Source organism: Rhinoderma darwinii, unplaced genomic scaffold (genome assembly GCF_050947455.1).
Source record: "Rhinoderma darwinii isolate aRhiDar2 unplaced genomic scaffold, aRhiDar2.hap1 Scaffold_480, whole genome shotgun sequence".
Classification (NCBI taxonomy): domain Eukaryota; kingdom Metazoa; phylum Chordata; class Amphibia; order Anura; family Rhinodermatidae; genus Rhinoderma; species Rhinoderma darwinii.
The window spans coordinates 151807-170704 of NW_027464026.1; the positions used below are offsets into that span (position 1 = coordinate 151807).

Genomic DNA, 18898 nt, shown 5'->3' on the forward strand with positions numbered 1-18898 from the left:
TGTATAACAGTATGTGGACACCCCTCCTTATGATGGATTCTAGGTATTTCAGCCACTCCGATAACAAACAGGTGCATAAAATCATGCACACAGCCATGTAATCTACATCGACAGACATTGCCAGTAGTTTGGGTCGTACTGAAGAGCTCAGTGACTTTACACATGGCACAAGTCATAGGATGCCGCAAGTCTGTTCCTGGGAGCTTCATGAAATGGGTTTCCATGGTCACTGCACACAATCCTAAGATCACCATGCACAATGCCAGTGGAGTGGTGTAAAGCACGTCATCACTGGACTCTGGAGCAGCTTTCTCTGCGTGGATGAGTGAATCACGGCTCACTATATGGCAGTCTGATGGAGGAATCCGAGTTTGGCGGATGCCAGGAGAACGCCACATACTGGAATGCACAGTGCCTACTGTAACATGTGGTGGAGGAGGGGTAATGGTCTGGGTCTGTTTTTCAGGGTTTGGCCCCTTATTTCCAGTGAAGGGTCAATGCTACAACATACAAAGACATTTTACACAATTGTAGCTATCAGCTTTATGGTAACAATTTGGGGTCCTGTTCCAGCATGACTGCACCCCTGTGCCCACAGAGAGCTCCATAAAGACATGGGGTGAGGAGTCTGGTGTGAAGAAACTTGAGTGGCTGCACAGAGTCCTGACCTCACCCCCATACAACACCTTTGGGATGAATTTGAACAGTATTTGCCCCAAAATCTAGTGGAAAGCCTTCCCAGAAGAGTGGAAACTGTTACACCACAAAGGGGGCAAACTCAAAATGAATGCCCATGGGTGTTTTGTAATGGGATGTCAAACAAGTTCATAGAGGTGTGAGGTCAGGGGTTCACATAATTTTGGCCAGATAGAGTATCTTAGATGAAACTTCTATGTCTTCTTAGGAAATGGATAACTCTGAGATCCCCTGAATTTCTAGATGGTCAACCTTCTGAATCAGGTTGCAATGTTTTATAAAAGAGCCGCCGGTGTGGAGGTAAATTGTTGTTATACCATAAGATGGGGAACTCATGGTTTAAGTTCGTCCATGAGTAGAAACAGCTCATAATTGTCTTCTGGGATGGGTGGTTGTGCACTTATATTTGCCGGGGATTTTATTTTAAATTGAATGTATAATTAGGAAACGAATTAAAATCAGATTTGTATTATAGATACGATTTTTAAACATTTTGTAGTTGTTTTTATTTTTTCATGTAACTAGTATCCAAAGGAAAATAAATCTTACAATACTGCAGTTCTCACAATGACCACTAGAGCACACTACAGGCTGACAGTTCCTGTTTTCAGCAGATCACTTGTCAACTTTGCTGTATAGACTGGTATGTCATTAGCTGAGTCATCTCATTATCATTAGAGGGTGGGGATGTAATGAAAGCTTTATTGTACTGTTGGAGGCCGAGACTAGGCAGGATAGTGACACAATACACACATAAGGCTCTGTATGCATCTCCCTTGTCACTCTATCTCTGGTCCACTTCGTGGAGTCTGTAATAGTCTATGACGTCAATCGACTTCCATTTATTTCAGCTGCCATAAAGCACACACACCCTGCCGTACTGTCAATACAGAAAGGAGGAGTGTCTCCAATATGCACGCCCCTATACAATCAATACGGGGAGTGTGTGTCCCTAATATGGCCGCCCCCAAGGACAAACACATTATTTCTCTCCTACCAACCGACATCTAATGAATAACACTATAGTCACATCCATAAGACTTTCCCTTTAAGGGCTTACTTTCCTGACGCCGGACTCATCCAGGTGATTTTGCATGAACTGAACGCTCGCCATGAAGTCTGCAGAGTTGAACTCATAAGGAATATTCCAGCCGAGAGGACCGTATTTGCGCCTTTCCTGCCAAAGTAAAACAATATGAAAGTTTAGATTTATTGTTTATTTCACTCCAAGAAAGAATTTAAGTCAAAGTATGACTAATATTACAGAGTTATTCCCAACTCACACATTTACGGCATATCCACACCTCTGCAACCTGCACCCATGTGGAGAATGGAAGTCCCCCAACGTTCTCTGCCTGAGGCTGCGGTGTCGCACGGCCGCTTACCAGGCAGGACAGGGGTTTGGGGACCCTCGTTCTCCACGTAGGTGCGGGTTTCAGAGATGTGGATATGTCATACATGTGCGAGTTGAAATACCCCTTCACTTTTAAACATTTTGGAGATAAAATTTCCATTCAAAGGGGTTTTCCCATCAGAGACATTTATGACAAATCCACAGAATATGTGATGAATGTCAGATAGATGTAAGTGCCACCTCTGGGACCTGCGCCTATCTCTAGACCGGGGCCCACTAAACCCTGTTCTTCTGCACTGTGTGATTTCCGACCATGAATTACGGAGTGTGCGTAGCTCGCTGTTTTCTTCTTCATGGTCAGAAATCACATTTTACAGCGTATAGTGAATAGGACATTGCGTTTCTTTTATTGTGCGATATTTTGGTTATTTTGCTTTATATAACACATGTATTCTGCTCTCACCGGTCTGTGTGCAAGAAATATTCACCCCCTTCATACCTGTTAGAACATTATGCACATTCCGTATATATCCTAAACCTCAATGAGTGACTTCTGATATAAATATATATGGCATCTACACAAAATTGTCATATATTCATTGGCCATATTCTACAAACTGACACATATCTGATAATGTCCGTCATCTTTCCCCTGTGCAGCCTCATACATGGAATGTCGTCCTTGCTATCACCCCTATTACCAATGAGAGACGACATGTGTTCAGGTGATTTCTCTTTGTCACATTTGGGGGGGGGTAGTTTTTTTATACTAGAGGGTGAGAAGAGGAGGACTTAGACATGTAATCACCCCCTGCACCCAATCAGACAGTTTGTGGACTCCATGACGTCTGGATCCTGGAGATTTTTGGCCTCTTCAGTTCTAGTGATAGTAGGAACTCTGTTCATCTTCAACGTCTATCTTTAAAGGGGTTTTCCACTTTCTGAAAAGTGATGACCTATCGACCGGATAGATCATCAGTATATGATCGATGCGTGTCCGACACCCGGACCCCGCACCAATCCGCCGCTCCAGCTGCCTCCATGCACCGGATGTTTGGAATGGTATGCAGTAGTTGGAGCCGGAAGCAGATGGCTCTGACCAGGGCCGGCATTAGGGGTGTGCGACCTGTGCCATCGCACAGGGCGCATCACTCCAGCAGGTGGAAGGGGGCGCTGCACTGGCTCCCTTCCCCTGCTTGTGTTTCAGAAGCACCAGGGCCCAGCGACTCAGCAAATGCCTTTCTGCCAGTGCCGCACGCCGGAATGGCCTCCCCCCATGGCGGGCAGTGCCGCTAGCAGCCGCTGTGGCTGCTACAGTAGTAGCGACGCCACATTCAATAGTATCTGCGTCCTTAGGACGCAGATACTATTGAACACTATAGCAGAGAGTTATCTCCCTACCCTGCTATCTACAAGGCCAGTGTTTTCCAACCGGGGCGCTGTGATACTCCTCTGGACCACGGCTGTGCTTTCTCTTCTCCTCCTCACAGTGAGAAGCGCATGTGAGGAGGAGATTTTTTGCAGCCTCCGTAGATGGCACCTCCACAGGGGGCTGTGTTGCACTACATACAAGGGGGTTGTGTGGCACCACCTACACTGTCTCACTTTACATTTTTTTCCTCTCTTCCTCCGTTATTTACATATCGGTGCCGTTTTATTTGGCGCCCGATATGTAAAGAATCTCCTGGACTGTCAATGGGGCGTTTCTATCTAACTAAATGGCGCCGGGGCGTGATGTCTTCGCTCTGACACTGTCCAATCAGCTGCGGACAGTGTTCCCTCCCGTGAGAACACGCACAGACCGGTGGTTCTGTAGACAGCGCTCTCTCAGTCCGTGTCTGTTCTCGCGGGAGGGAACACTGTCCGCAGCTGATTGGACAGTGTCAGAGCGAAGACATCACGCCCCGGCGCCAAATATAACGGCACCGATATGTAAATAACGGAGGAAGTTAAAAAAATTATTTAAAGTGAGGCAGTGTTTGTGAAGCCCGGCCCATTATATGCTGCACTCAGACTCACATGTATGGGCAGGTGAAAGGTTCTCTTTAAGTTAGTTTAATTAGGTTAATATATATATTTTCCCATTTTTCCATAAAATAATGTAAAAAAAATGATAATAATAAACATAACTGTATTCGTTTATGAAAATATTAAAATATAAAGTTATTTATCCTGCACAGTAAACGACATTAATAGAGAAAATTAAAACGAGGCCAGAATTGCTGTTTGTTGACCACCGCGCCTCCCCCAAAGTGATCAAAAAGTCTCATGTAGCCCAAAATGGTAACAATAAAAACGACAGTTCGCCCCACAAGACACAAGCTCTCACACCGCTCAATCACCGAGAAAACAAATAAATGCATGGGTGTCAGGATATGGCGACACTATTATTTTTTTTTTATAACAAATAGTTTTTATTTGGTAAAAGTAATAAAACATAAAAAAAACATACATTTGGTATCGCCGTAATCGTACTGACTCGCAGATTAAGGTCAACATCTCGTAGTCACCGCACAGTCAACGTCGTCAGATCAAAACCCAAAAGATAGAGTAATGTCTGGTTTTTTTCCATTCCACCCCACTAAAAACTATTTCAAGTTTGTTCAGTACATTAAATGCTACCATTAAAAACTACAACTCGAACAGAAAAATCCAAAGTTATGGATCATGGAATGCGGGGAGGAAAAAACTAAAACTGGCTGCATAGGAATTCCAAGGTTAGAAAAACATGGCTGCTTTCTTCCAAAAACAGCACCACACCTGTCCGCAGGCTGTGTGAGGTATTGCAGCTCCGTGCCATTCACTTCAATGGATCTGAACTGCAATACCAGACAGCTCATTGACAGGTATGGCGCGGTTTCTAAAGACAAGAAGCCATGTTTTTCTAATCCTGGACAACCAGTTATGTCTAAGGGTGTCCCAAGGCGTGTGACCCACTGGTGGCTGACTGTCGGTTCCTGGGAGACATTCATAGCGCTCACCTGCACAGCAGAGTGTAGAAATAGCAGCGTGTACAGCAGAGGCTTCCACATGGGGTTGCTGCTGACATCCAGTAAATCCTGGCTGATCCCAGTCATCGTCCTCTTCAGGCCGGCTCGCATGCCCTGTGGGGGCTCGTTGGTGAATTTGATTGATGTCTGTACAGAAAGAAAATCACTTTGTTAAATCAGGATTAATCCAAATCAGTTTCCTTATCAGATCTGTTTCACACACAGCGTTGTGACACGTTTTCAGTGGTGGTTTTTTTGTGATGCAGAGAAAGCGTATTTCGCTGTGTTTTTGCTCATCAGCGCTCAATGGCCGCAGGCGAAAAACGGCGTGCAGGCAGAGCAAAATCTGCCTCAAAATTTCAAACGGAATTTTGAGGCAGATTTTCTACCTGCAAAATACTCCGTGTGAACGCAGCCTAAAACACCAGACACATACCCTGTGGGAATGAGGCCTTATAGATTTATATGTTTCTTGCAGAATTAAAGTCAAAACTCTCCTACTCTACAAAGCCCCCCACAATGCTGCACCGTCACACATCTCTGCTTTTATCCCAGTTTACAAACCCAGTCATGCTTTTTGCTCAGCCTTGACCGATGACTCTTATCCTCCCGTCTGCAGGGCTTCTCCCGTGCTGCACCCATTCTGTGGAACGCACTGCCCCCCGGACCATCAGACTTACTCCTGACAGTCTCAGTTTTAAGTGTGCCTTGAAAAACTATTTCTTAAAGGAGATTTGTGCCACATAATCATAGTCCATGGCCCATACACAACCCGACCTGGTCACAAACATCTACACTCAACTCTGCTATATCCTCAACCAGCTACCCACAATGCATCTGCACTTTATAGCCACATTGGCCCAGATACTGGCTGGTCGCAGGTTAATGCAGCTTTATTTATATATTTCCCTTTGCCAACACAAGATGTCAGTCCACTGGATAAAAAAATGCACCTTATGCCCATTGTATCACTCTTCCTAGTAGAGTGTAATGTCTTATGGACAGGGACCTCTCTCCTGCAGAGTGTAAGCTCTTATGGTCAGCAGTGTCCTCTCTCCTGTAGAGTGTAAGCTCTTATGATCAGCAGTGTCCTCTCTCCTGTAGAGTGTAAGCTCTTATGGTCAGCAGTGTCCTCTCTCCTGTAGAGTGTAAGCTCTTATGATCAGCAGTGTCCTCTCTCCTGTAGAGTGTAAGCTCTTATGGTCAGCGGGGTCCTCTCTCCTGTAGAGTGTAAGCTCTTATGATCAGCAGGGTCCTCTCTCCTGTAGAGTGTAAGCTCTTATGGTCAGCAGGGTCCTCTCTCCTGTAGAGTGTAAGCTCTTATGGTCAGCAGTGTCCTCTCTCCTGTAGAGTGTAAGCTCTTATGGTCAGCGGGATCCTCTCTCCTGTAGAGTGTAAGCTCTTATGGTCAGCAGGGTCCTCTCTCCTGTAGAGTGTAAGTTCTTATGGTCAGCGGGATCCTCTCTCCTGTAGAGTGTAAGCTCTTATGGTCAGTAGGGTCCTCTCTCCTGTAGAGTGTAAGCTCTTATGGTCAGCGGGGTCCTCTCTCCTGTAGAGTGTCAGCTCTTATGGTCAGCAGTGTCCTCTCTCCTGTAGAGTGTAAGCTCTTATGATCAGCAGGGTCCTCTCTCCTGTAGAGTGTAAGCTCTTATGATCAGCAGTGTCCTCTCTCCTGTAGAGTGTAAGCTCTTATGGTCAGCAGGGTCCTCTCTCCTGTAGAGTGTAAGCTCTTATGGTCAGCAGTGTCCTCTCTCCTGTAAAGTGTAAGCTCTTATGGCCAGGGACCTCTCTCCTGTAGAGTGTAAGCTCTTATGGTCAGCGAGGTCCTCTCTTCTGCAGAGTGTAAGCTCTTATGGTCAGCGAGGTCCTCTCTCCTGTAGAGTGTAAGCTCTTATGGTCAGCAGTGTCCTCTCTTCTGTAGAGTGTAAGCTCTTATGGTCAGCAGGGACCTCTCTCCTGTAGAGTGTAAGCTCTTATGGTCAGCAGTGTCCTCTCTCCTGTAGAGTGTAAGCTCTTATGATCAGCAGGGTCCTCTCTCCTGTAGAGTGTAAGCTCTTATGATCAGCAGTGTCCTCTCTCCTGTAGAGTGTAAGCTCTTATGATCACCAGGGTCCTCTCTCCTGTAGAGTGTAAGCTCTTATGGTCAGCGAGGTCCTCTCTTCTGCAGAGTGTAAGCTCTTATGGTCAGCGGGGTCCTCTCTCCTGTAGAGTGTAAGCTCTTATGGTCAGCGGTGTCCTCTCTCCTGTAGAGTGTAAGCTCTTATGATCAGCAGGGTCCTCTCTCCTGTAGAGTGTAAGCTCTTATGGTCAGCGGGATCCTCTCTCCTGTAGAGTGTAAGCTCTTATGGTCAGCAGAGTCCTCTCTCCTGTAGAGTGTAAGCTCTTATGGTCAGCAGAGTCCTCTCTCCTGTAGAGTGTAAGCTCTGATGGTCAGCGGGGTCCTCTCTCCTGTAGAGTGTAAGCTCTGATGGTCAGCGGGATCCTCTCTCCTGTAGAGTGTAAGCTCTTATGGTCAGCAGGGTCCTCTCTCCTGTAGAGTGTAAGCTCTTATGGTCAGCGGGATCCTCTCTCCTGTAGAGTGTAAGCTCTTATGGTCAGCAGGGTCCTCTCTCCTGTAGAGTGTAAGCTCTTATGGTCAGCGGGGTCCTCTCTCCTGTAGAGTGTCAGCTCTTATGGTCAGCAGTGTCCTCTCTCCTGTAGAGTGTAAGCTCTTATGATCAGCAGGGTCCTCTCTCCTGTAGAGTGTAAGCTCTTATGATCAGCAGGGTCCTCTCTCCTGTAGAGTGTAAGCTCTTATGATCAGCAGGGTCCTCTCTCCTGTAGAGTGTAAGCTCTTATGATCAGCAGTGTCCTCTCTCCTGTAGAGTGTAAGCTCTTATGATCAGCAGGGTCCTCTCTCCTGTAGAGTGTAAGCTCTTATGATCAGCAGTGTCCTCTCTCCTGTAGAGTGTAAGCTCTTATGGTCAGCAGGGTCCTCTCTCCTGTAGAGTGTAAGCTCTTATGGTCAGCAGTGTCCTCTCTCCTGTAAAGTGTAAGCTCTTATGGCCAGGGACCTCTCTCCTGTAGAGTGTAAGCTCTTATGGTCAGCGAGGTCCTCTCTTCTGCAGAGTGTAAGCTCTTATGGTCAGCAGTGTCCTCTCTTCTGTAGAGTGTAAGCTCTTATGGTCAGCAGGGACCTCTCTCCTGTAGAGTGTAAGCTCTTATGGTCAGCAGTGTCCTCTCTCCTGTAGAGTGTAAGCTCTTATGGTCAGCGAGGTCCTCTCTTCTGCAGAGTGTAAGCTCTTATGGTCAGCGGGGTCCTCTCTCCTGTAGAGTGTAAGCTCTTATGGTCAGCGGTGTCCTCTCTCCTGTAGAGTGTAAGCTCTTATGATCAGCAGTGTCCTCTCTTCTGCAGAGTGTAAGCTCTTATGGTCAGCGAGGTCCTCTCTCCTGTAGAGTGTAAGCTCTTATGGTCAGCAGTGTCCTCTCTTCTGTAGAGTGTAAGCTCTTATGGTCAGCAGGGACCTCTCTCCTGTAGAGTGTAAGCTCTTATGGTCAGCAGTGTCCTCTCTCCTGTAGAGTGTAAGCTCTTATGATCAGCAGGGTCCTCTCTCCTGTAGAGTGTAAGCTCTTATGATCAGCAGTGTCCTCTCTCCTGTAGAGTGTAAGCTCTTATGATCACCAGGGTCCTCTCTCCTGTAGAGTGTAAGCTCTTATGGTCAGCGAGGTCCTCTCTTCTGCAGAGTGTAAGCTCTTATGGTCAGCGGTGTCCTCTCTCCTGTAGAGTGTAAGCTCTTATGGTCAGCGAGGTCCTCTCTTCTGTAGAGTGTAAGCTCTTATGATCAGCGGGGTCCTCTCTCCTGTAGAGTGTAAGCTCTTATGGTCAGCAGTGTCCTCTCTACTGTAGAGTGTAAGCTCTTATGATCAGCGGTGTCCTCTCTCCTGTAGAGTGTAAGCTCTTATGGTCAGCGAGGTCCTCTCTTCTGTAGAGTGTAAGCTCTTATGATCAGCGGGGTCCTCTCTCCTGTAGAGTGTAAGCTCTTATGGTCAGCAGTGTCCTCTCTACTGTAGAGTGTAAGCTCTTATGATCAGCGGTGTCCTCTCTCCTGTAGAGTGTAAGCTCTTATGGTCAGCGAGGTCCTCTCTTCTGTAGAGTGTAAGCTCTTATGATCAGCGGGGTCCTCTCTCCTGTAGAGTGTAAGCTCTTATGGTCAGCAGTGTCCTCTCTCCTGTAGAGTGTAAGCTCTTATGGTCAGCGGGATCCTCTCTCCTGTAGAGTGTAAGCTCTTATGGTCAGCAGGGTCCTCTCTCCTGTAGAGTGTAAGCTCTTATGGTCAGCGGGATCCTCTCTCCTGTAGAGTGTAAGCTCTTATGGTCAGCAGGGTCCTCTCTCCTGTAGAGTGTAAGCTCTTATGGTCAGCGGGGTCCTCTCTCCTGTAGAGTGTCAGCTCTTATGGTCAGCAGTGTCCTCTCTCCTGTAGAGTGTAAGCTCTTATGATCAGCAGGGTCCTCTCTCCTGTAGAGTGTAAGCTCTTATGATCAGCAGGGTCCTCTCTCCTGTAGAGTGTAAGCTCTTATGATCAGCAGGGTCCTCTCTCCTGTAGAGTGTAAGCTCTTATGATCAGCAGTGTCCTCTCTCCTGTAGAGTGTAAGCTCTTATGATCAGCAGGGTCCTCTCTCCTGTAGAGTGTAAGCTCTTATGATCAGCAGTGTCCTCTCTCCTGTAGAGTGTAAGCTCTTATGGTCAGCAGGGTCCTCTCTCCTGTAGAGTGTAAGCTCTTATGGTCAGCAGTGTCCTCTCTCCTGTAAAGTGTAAGCTCTTATGGCCAGGGACCTCTCTCCTGTAGAGTGTAAGCTCTTATGGTCAGCGAGGTCCTCTCTTCTGCAGAGTGTAAGCTCTTATGGTCAGCAGTGTCCTCTCTTCTGTAGAGTGTAAGCTCTTATGGTCAGCAGGGACCTCTCTCCTGTAGAGTGTAAGCTCTTATGGTCAGCAGTGTCCTCTCTCCTGTAGAGTGTAAGCTCTTATGGTCAGCGAGGTCCTCTCTTCTGCAGAGTGTAAGCTCTTATGGTCAGCGGGGTCCTCTCTCCTGTAGAGTGTAAGCTCTTATGGTCAGCGGTGTCCTCTCTCCTGTAGAGTGTAAGCTCTTATGATCAGCAGTGTCCTCTCTTCTGCAGAGTGTAAGCTCTTATGGTCAGCGAGGTCCTCTCTCCTGTAGAGTGTAAGCTCTTATGGTCAGCAGTGTCCTCTCTTCTGTAGAGTGTAAGCTCTTATGGTCAGCAGGGACCTCTCTCCTGTAGAGTGTAAGCTCTTATGGTCAGCAGTGTCCTCTCTCCTGTAGAGTGTAAGCTCTTATGATCAGCAGGGTCCTCTCTCCTGTAGAGTGTAAGCTCTTATGATCAGCAGTGTCCTCTCTCCTGTAGAGTGTAAGCTCTTATGATCACCAGGGTCCTCTCTCCTGTAGAGTGTAAGCTCTTATGGTCAGCGAGGTCCTCTCTTCTGCAGAGTGTAAGCTCTTATGGTCAGCGGTGTCCTCTCTCCTGTAGAGTGTAAGCTCTTATGGTCAGCGAGGTCCTCTCTTCTGTAGAGTGTAAGCTCTTATGATCAGCGGGGTCCTCTCTCCTGTAGAGTGTAAGCTCTTATGGTCAGCAGTGTCCTCTCTACTGTAGAGTGTAAGCTCTTATGATCAGCGGTGTCCTCTCTCCTGTAGAGTGTAAGCTCTTATGGTCAGCGAGGTCCTCTCTTCTGTAGAGTGTAAGCTCTTATGATCAGCGGGGTCCTCTCTCCTGTAGAGTGTAAGCTCTTATGGTCAGCAGTGTCCTCTCTACTGTAGAGTGTAAGCTCTTATGATCAGCGGTGTCCTCTCTCCTGTAGAGTGTAAGCTCTTATGGTCAGCGAGGTCCTCTCTTCTGTAGAGTGTAAGCTCTTATGATCAGCGGGGTCCTCTCTCCTGTAGAGTGTAAGCTCTTATGGTCAGCAGTGTCCTCTCTCCTGTAGAGTGTAAGCTCTTATGGTCAGCGGGATCCTCTCTCCTGTAGAGTGTAAGCTCTTATGGTCAGCAGAGTCCTCTCTCCTGTAGAGTGTAAGCTCTGATGGTCAGCGGGGTCCTCTCTCCTGTAGAGTGTAAGCTCTGATGGTCAGCGGGGTCCTCTCTCCTGTAGAGTGTAAGCTCTTATGGTCAGCGGGATCCTCTCTCCTGTAGAGTGTAAGCTCTTATGGTCAGCGAGGTCCTCTCTCCTGTAGAATGTAAGCTCTTATGGTCAGCAGGGTCCTCTCTCCTGTAGAGTGTAAGCTCTTATGATCAGCAGGGTCCTCTCTCCTGTAGAGTGTAAGCTCTTATGATCAGCAGGGTCCTCTCTCCTATAGAGTGTAAGCTCTTATGGTCAGCAGTGTCCTCTCTCCTGTAGTGTAAGCTCTTATGGTCAGCAGGGTCCTCTCTCCTGTAGAGTGTAAGCTCTTATGATCAGCAGGGTCCTCTCTCCTGTAGAGTGTAAGCTCTTATGATCAGCAGGGTTCTCTCTCCTGTAGAGTGTAAGCTCTTATGGTCAGCGGGGTCCTCTCTCCTGTAGAGTGTCAGCTCTTATGGTCAGCAGGGTCCTCTCTCCTGTAGAGTGTAAGCTCTTATGGTCAGCAGGGACCTCTCTCCTGTAGAGTGTAAGCTCTTATGGCCAACAGGGTCCTCTCTCCTGTAGAGTGTAAGCTCTTATGGTCAGCAGTATCCTCTCTCCTGTAGAGTGTAAGCTCTTATGATCAGCAGGGTCCTCTCTTCTGTAGAGTGTAAGCTCTTATGGTCAGCAGTGTCCTCTCTCCTGTAGAGTGTAAGCTCTTATGATCAGCAGGGTCCTCTCTCCTATAGAGTGTAAGCTCTTATGGTCAGCAGTGTCCTCTCTCCTGTAGAGTGTAAGCTCTTATGGTCAGCAGTGTCCTCTCTCCTGTAGAGTGTAAGCTCTTATGGGCAGCAGTGTCTCTCCTGTAGAGTGTAAGCTCTTATGGGCAGCAGTGTCTCTCCTGTAGAGTGTAAGCTCTTATGGGCAGCAGTGTCTCTCCTGTAGAGTGTAAGCTCTTATGGGCAGCAGTGTCTCTCCTGTAGAGTGTAAGCTCTTATGGGCAGCAGTGTCTCTCCTGTAGAGTGTAAGCTCTTATGGGCAGCAGTGTCTCTCCTGTAGAGTGTAAGCTCTTATGGTCAGCGGGATCCTCTCTCCTGTAGAGTGTAAGCTCTTATGGTCAGCGAGGTCCTCTCTCCTGTAGAATGTAAGCTCTTATGGTCAGCAGGGTCCTCTCTCCTGTAGAGTGTAAGCTCTTATGATCAGCAGGGTCCTCTCTCCTGTAGAGTGTAAGCTCTTATGATCAGCAGGGTCCTCTCTCCTATAGAGTGTAAGCTCTTATGGTCAGCAGTGTCCTCTCTCCTGTAGTGTAAGCTCTTATGGTCAGCAGGGTCCTCTCTCCTGTAGAGTGTAAGCTCTTATGATCAGCAGGGTCCTCTCTCCTGTAGAGTGTAAGCTCTTATGATCAGCAGGGTTCTCTCTCCTGTAGAGTGTAAGCTCTTATGGTCAGCGGGGTCCTCTCTCCTGTAGAGTGTCAGCTCTTATGGTCAGCGGGGTCCTCTCTCCTGTAGAGTGTAAGCTCTTATGATCAGCAGGGTCCTCTCTCCTGTAGAGTGTAAGCTCTTATGGTCAGCAGGGACCTCTCTCCTGTAGAGTGTAAGCTCTTATGGCCAACAGGGTCCTCTCTCCTGTAGAGTGTAAGCTCTTATGGTCAGCAGTATCCTCTCTCCTGTAGAGTGTAAGCTCTTATGATCAGCAGGGTCCTCTCTTCTGTAGAGTGTAAGCTCTTATGGTCAGCAGTGTCCTCTCTCCTGTAGAGTGTAAGCTCTTATGATCAGCAGGGTCCTCTCTCCTATAGAGTGTAAGCTCTTATGGTCAGCAGTGTCCTCTCTCCTGTAGAGTGTAAGCTCTTATGGTCAGCAGTGTCCTCTCTCCTGTAGAGTGTAAGCTCTTATGGGCAGCAGTGTCTCTCCTGTAGAGTGTAAGCTCTTATGGGCAGCAGTGTCTCTCCTGTAGAGTGTAAGCTCTTATGGGCAGCAGTGTCTCTCCTGTAGAGTGTAAGCTCTTATGGGCAGGGGCCTATTTGTCTCAGTTTGTTCCGTTGTTTTGAGTATTTATAATTTTACTGTAATGTTATTTAGTTCACCAATTGTAAAGTGCTGCGGTATATGTTGATGCTATATAAATAACTATGATCATTATTATTATGTAGACTTTGCATCAAATTCTTTACTGGTCCAATGCATCCTAAACGGAAAAAAAATTTAAGCTACTTTGCAAAGTCGTAATTACAAAACTCCTACCGTTTTGTGTCTACAGCTCTTATGCAGACCTATGTGTCTCCATAGTTACAATAAAACGCACCTTGTGTGTCGTCTGATCCTGCAACTCTGATGTTTTACTTTCTTCTGTTGTCTGATATTCATTTTAATGAGAGTGGCTGTGTGCACACAGAAGCCACGTCTCCAAGAACGTGGACCTCCACTTCCCCTCCATGCACTGAGTGATATGCCATAAAACGTACTAGTAAGAAAACCGTGACAGTTCCTTATTGCCAAAATGTTATTAGAAATATCCAGGCAGAGAATAACATAAACCTTCCTTATTTCACATTTCCATCTCCTCACATTTGACTGAGGGGCTAGAGACGTGTTTGATGGAATATTACGTAGACAGCGCGGCGTAGACGGTATGAACTATGATGCGTACCTGGAGCAGAGTTATGGGGAACTGTCTGTGCGGCTCCGTCGTCATCCACACCCTGAACGTCTCATGAACGACTGCCGGGGTATCTATGGTCTCAAACAATTCATCCATAAAATCCAGGCCCAGGTGACAGTTTTGAAGCAGGACCCATCCTCCCTGCGTTACAGAGGACAAAGCATCGGTCAGAATGAAAATCACTGCTAGACGTTCCTTAAGAATGTGAGATCTCTGCCAACTGTGACCCAGGCTGACAGAAGTGGCCATATACCTTAGATAGTGATAGGCAAAATGCACGTTCCTTCGTCTTACCCCCCTCTCCTCATTGAAGAGATCATAGGGGGGAACCAGAGAAAGGGGCTAACAAGCAAGTGCTCTAGTTCTGGAGGGCTCAGGCCATCTGAATAAATGAATTGTCTGTGATGAGACCAAACTTCAGTCCAGGCTGTCTAGGCTGGATATAAATGTAGCAGACTCTCAGCTGTGAGAATAATCAGGTCTGCACAGGTTTTCATCCACTTTAAATATACCTAACTTTTTAGGGAGCTTATCAGAATAAGCTGTGTGTACATGAGGAATAACAATATGTCTTGTATTCTGCATAATTATAGCAGTTTTCTCCTCTGCAGACTCTATCTCCAATTCTCAGTTGTCTCTGAGCTAGTGGGCGGAGCCTAACTGATATCATGTCTTTTATACACTGCACACATAGAAGAGGAGTATACAGCAGTAATGACCAGTGTAGCTGAGACTCCAGCACTGGGTTGAGATATACCACTTAGCAGAAGCAGCACCATGTCTGTCTGTGTCTTTCTCACTCTGCTCCTTATCCCCCCTCCATGGACTTGTATTGGCAACAGTATCTGTGTATCTTCTCTCTCTGCTCCCTCCTTCAGCTACCCCCTCTCCACAGACTTCTATGGGCAGTGTGTCGGAGTCTTTTCTCTCTGCTCCTGCTCCCCTGGGACTGCTCCCTGTACCCTCTTCGTGGACTTGTATGGGAAGCGTGTCTCTTTCTCTCTCTGCTCCCTCCTCCTGCTCCCCCCTCTCCACAGACTTCTTTGGGCATCGTGTTTGAGTCTTTTCTCTTTGCTCCTGCTCCCCTACTGCTTCCTCTCCCCTCTTTATAGCCTTATATGGGCAGCGTGTCTGCGTCTCCTATCTGCTCTAGCTCCCTCCTCCTGCTCCCCCTCCCCAGACTTGTATGGGCAGTGTCTGTGTCTTTCTCTGCTCCCTCCTTCTGCTCCCCTCCCCATAAACTTCTATAGGCAGCATGTAGGTGTCTCTTTCTCTCTCTGATCCTTCCATCTCTCCATGGACTTTTATCGGCAGGCAGTGAAGAGATACACCCTCACCTTCTGCAGTCTGTCTCCTCTGCTCTGTAACTAGAGATCAATTTTGCTTGACAACAGGGGATGGACAGCAGATTACAGGACGGGAGACACCGAGTGGCAGTAACTTCACACAGAACTTGCATGGATAAAACCACAACATTTTAACAGTTATTAAATTACAAAATTGATCTATATCAGGTTATTAGAATAAAGTTGTCTGAATAGTTAATGTCTATTCAAGCTTTATTTATGTAAAATGAGAAAACTAATTAACAATGCCTCTTAAAGGGCCACTAAACCTAAAGCTGTTCATATCAGTCATACAAATGCATGTAGATGTCTCTGGAGGTTTTCAGATATAGGATATAGTAGTGATCATGGGATCAGCGAGCGTGAAACGTCTGGGGCCTTAGATTGTATTCACTTGTCCCACAGTCAGCCTCTGAAATGTCTAATAACACGGAGTAAAAGATTATATTTAGTTCTCCTCTCCCCAGTCTGAAATGGCTGATAACAGGGAGTAAGATATTATATTTAGTCCTCCTTTCCCCAGCCTGAAATGGGTTTCTATGGTGTGACGTAGAGGTGTTAAAGGGCCTTTTACACCAGCCAATAAGTGGCCAGTGCAGAGAGCGCCGATGAACGAGATATGGTTGATCGGTGCTCGTTTGCTCCTGTCACACGGAGCAATGGATGGGGACGAGCGGTCGTTACTCCGATCACTCGTCCTCCCCATCCATTATTATCATGTCGGCAGCGTGTCTCCCTGTTTACACATGTGCTGCCGACAACGATAATCTTTTACTTTTTAAAACGATAAGACCAGCAGATGATTGAGCGTTTGCTCATTCATCTGCTGATTGTTCCCCTGTTTAAAAAGGGCAATTATCGGCAACGAGCGTTATATTAACGCTCGCCTGCCCGATAATCGTCCTGTGTTAAACCCCCTTTACACCAGTATTATTTTCATGGTTTCATGGCGGGGGTTGATTTATATTGCTGAGAAGCGCCAGTGTCTATAATATAATAATACTGCCTCCACTCAGATGGATTATATTGGTAAGCCTGCAATATGTGCAGAAAATCGCCATCATATTAAATATCATCCTATTAAATATTTTCATACATGAATTGGGATTTATGTATTTTTTTACATTACAATTACATTTAGCAGCGGAGACTGTTTTTAGCTGTGTGTTTAGGATCTCTTTCTCACCCACATGTAGTTGTGGTTTTTGTCATTCATTATTCTACATTCTTCAATTATATTTTGATATAAACTTTCCGGCTTTTGGATTAATGATGTGATGTTGCCCCACATGATTGTAGGTTATATAGTACTGTAGGCATTGGATTTGTGGTAACCTATTATATATGAGCCTAAGTCACGTCACTTCCACAAACAAGCAATGTAATAACATGAGAAGCGAGGGTGATGTTTGTTCTCATGCGGGTGAGAGGTCTGCACGTACAGCGTCAACTGTTCTAGTTAATTTTATTTTTTAAATAACGCTTTGGGGTTTTTGTCCTTAGGTTGAGGTGTCTATTAACTTCTAAAATACATCATAATACATTGCGTTAAATAACCCTCTCAGCTCTGCTACATCTGTGCAGTGTTCTCATGACGTCAGGGCTGATGTGACGTTGACCACACACTCACCTGCTGCATGGACATCTGTATGAGTTTGCGTGCGTGGACGCCTTGTCCTTGTCCCATTGATATGGCCCTACATTCTTTATTGGAGCAGTTAATACCATGTAAAGACACACGGGAAAAAACAGAAATGTTACGGACCGAGGAAGTCGGCGCTCATTAACTGTGAATAAAACATCAGCTGCAATAGTATCAGTGTGAGGATGAGAAAGTCCATGTGGCAAGATGCCTTATACTGTATTAGGCTGGGTTCACACGAGCACATTAACGTCCGTAATGGACGGACGTATTTCGACCGCAAGTCCCGGACCGAACACAGTGCAGGGAGCCGGGCTCCTAGCATCATAGTTATGTACGACGCTAGGAGTCCCTGCCTCGCTGCCGGACAACTGTCCCGTACTGTAATCATGTTTTCAGTACGGGACAGTAGTTCCACGGAGAGGCAGGGACTCCTAGCATCGTACATAACTATGATGCTAGGATCCCGGCTCCCTGCACTGTGTTCGGTCCGGGACTTCCGGCCGAAATACGTCCGTCCATTACGGACGTTAATGTGCTCGTGTGAGCCCAGCCTTACACTCATTTCCCCTTCAATCCTGCCTCACCTGCATTGTATTTTATGTATGACCCTTACACGTCTAGGGGAAGTTTTCATATACTCTGTATAGGACTTCTGCACCTATTCTGAGCTACATAGAACCTCTGCACCTGTACTCAGCTTTTCTATACTCTATATATGACCTCTGCACCTGTACTCAGCTTTTCTATACTCTATATATGACCTCTGCACCTGTACTCAGCTTTTCTTTACTCTATATATGACCTCTGCACCTGCACTCAGCTTTTCTATACTCTATATATGACCTCTGCACCTGTACTCAGCTTTTCTATACTCTATATATGACCTCTACACCTGTACTCAGCTTTTCTATACTCTATATATGACCTCTGCACCTGTACTCAGCTTTTCTATACTCTATATAGAACCTCTGCACCTGTACTCAGCTTTTCTATACTCTATATATGACCTCTACACCTGTACTCAGCTTTTCTATACTCTATATAGAACATCTACACCTGTACTCGGCTTTTCTATACTCTATATATAACCTCTGCACCTGTACTCAGCTTTTCTATACTCTATATAGAACCTCTGCACCTGTACTCAGCTTTTCTATACTCTATATATAACCTCTGCACCTGTACTCAGCTTTTCTTTACTCTATATATGACCTCTGCACCTGTACTCAGCTTTTCTTTACTCTATATATGACCTCTGCACCTGCACTCAGCTTTTCTATACTCTATATATGACCTCTGCACCTGTACTCAGCTTTTCTATACTCTATATATGACCTCTACACCTGTACTCAGCTTTTCTATACTCTATATATGACCTCTACACCTGTACTCAGCTTTTCTATACTCTATATATGACCTCTGCACCTGTACTCAGCTTTTCTATACTCTATATATGACCTCTACACCTGTACTCAGCTTTTCTATACTCTATATAGAACATCTACACCTGTACTCAGCTTTTCTATACTCTATATATAACCTCTGCACCTGTACTCAGCTTTTCTATACTCTATATAGAACCTCTGCACCTGTACTCAGCTTTTCTATACTCTACATATGACCTCTGCACCTGTACTCAGCTTTTCTATACTCTATATATAACCTCTGCACCTGTACTCAGCTTTTCTATACTCTATATATGACCTCTGCACCTGTACTCAGCTTTTCTATACTCTATATATGACCTATACACCTGTACTCAGCTTTTCTATACTCTATATATGACCTCTGCACCTGTACTCAGCTTTTCTATACTCTACATAGAACCTCTACACCTGTACTCAGCTTTTCTATACTCTATATATGACCTCTGCACCTGTACTCAGCTTTTCTATACTCTATATATGACCTCTGCACCTGTACTCAGCTTTTCTATACTCTATATATGACCTCTACACCTGTACTCAGCTTTTCTATACTCTACATAGAACCTCTACACCTGTACTCAGCTTTTCTATACTCTACATAGAACCTCTGCACCTGTACTCAGCTTTTCTATACTCTATATGACCTCTGCACCTGTACTCAGCTTTTCTATACTCTATATATGACCTCTGCACCTGTA

The 18898-nt window shown here is 46.0% G+C and overlaps 1 protein-coding gene across 1 annotated transcript in view; it reads right to left on the reverse strand.

Moving 5' to 3' along the window:
• LOC142719291 (dynein axonemal heavy chain 8-like) overlaps nt 1-16901 on the reverse strand; it is a 31230-nt gene extending 14329 nt beyond the window's left edge. The window contains exons 1-4 of the mRNA XM_075848780.1: nt 16759-16901; nt 13771-13923; nt 5032-5187; nt 1757-1873 (exon numbers count right to left, since the gene is read on the reverse strand). Coding sequence (XP_075704895.1) covers nt 1757-1873; nt 5032-5187; nt 13771-13923; nt 16759-16815 — 483 coding nt within the window. The 5' untranslated portion in view covers nt 16816-16901. The remainder of the gene's footprint in view (nt 1-1756; nt 1874-5031; nt 5188-13770; nt 13924-16758) is intronic.
• Between the last annotated feature and the right edge of the window lie 1997 nt (nt 16902-18898).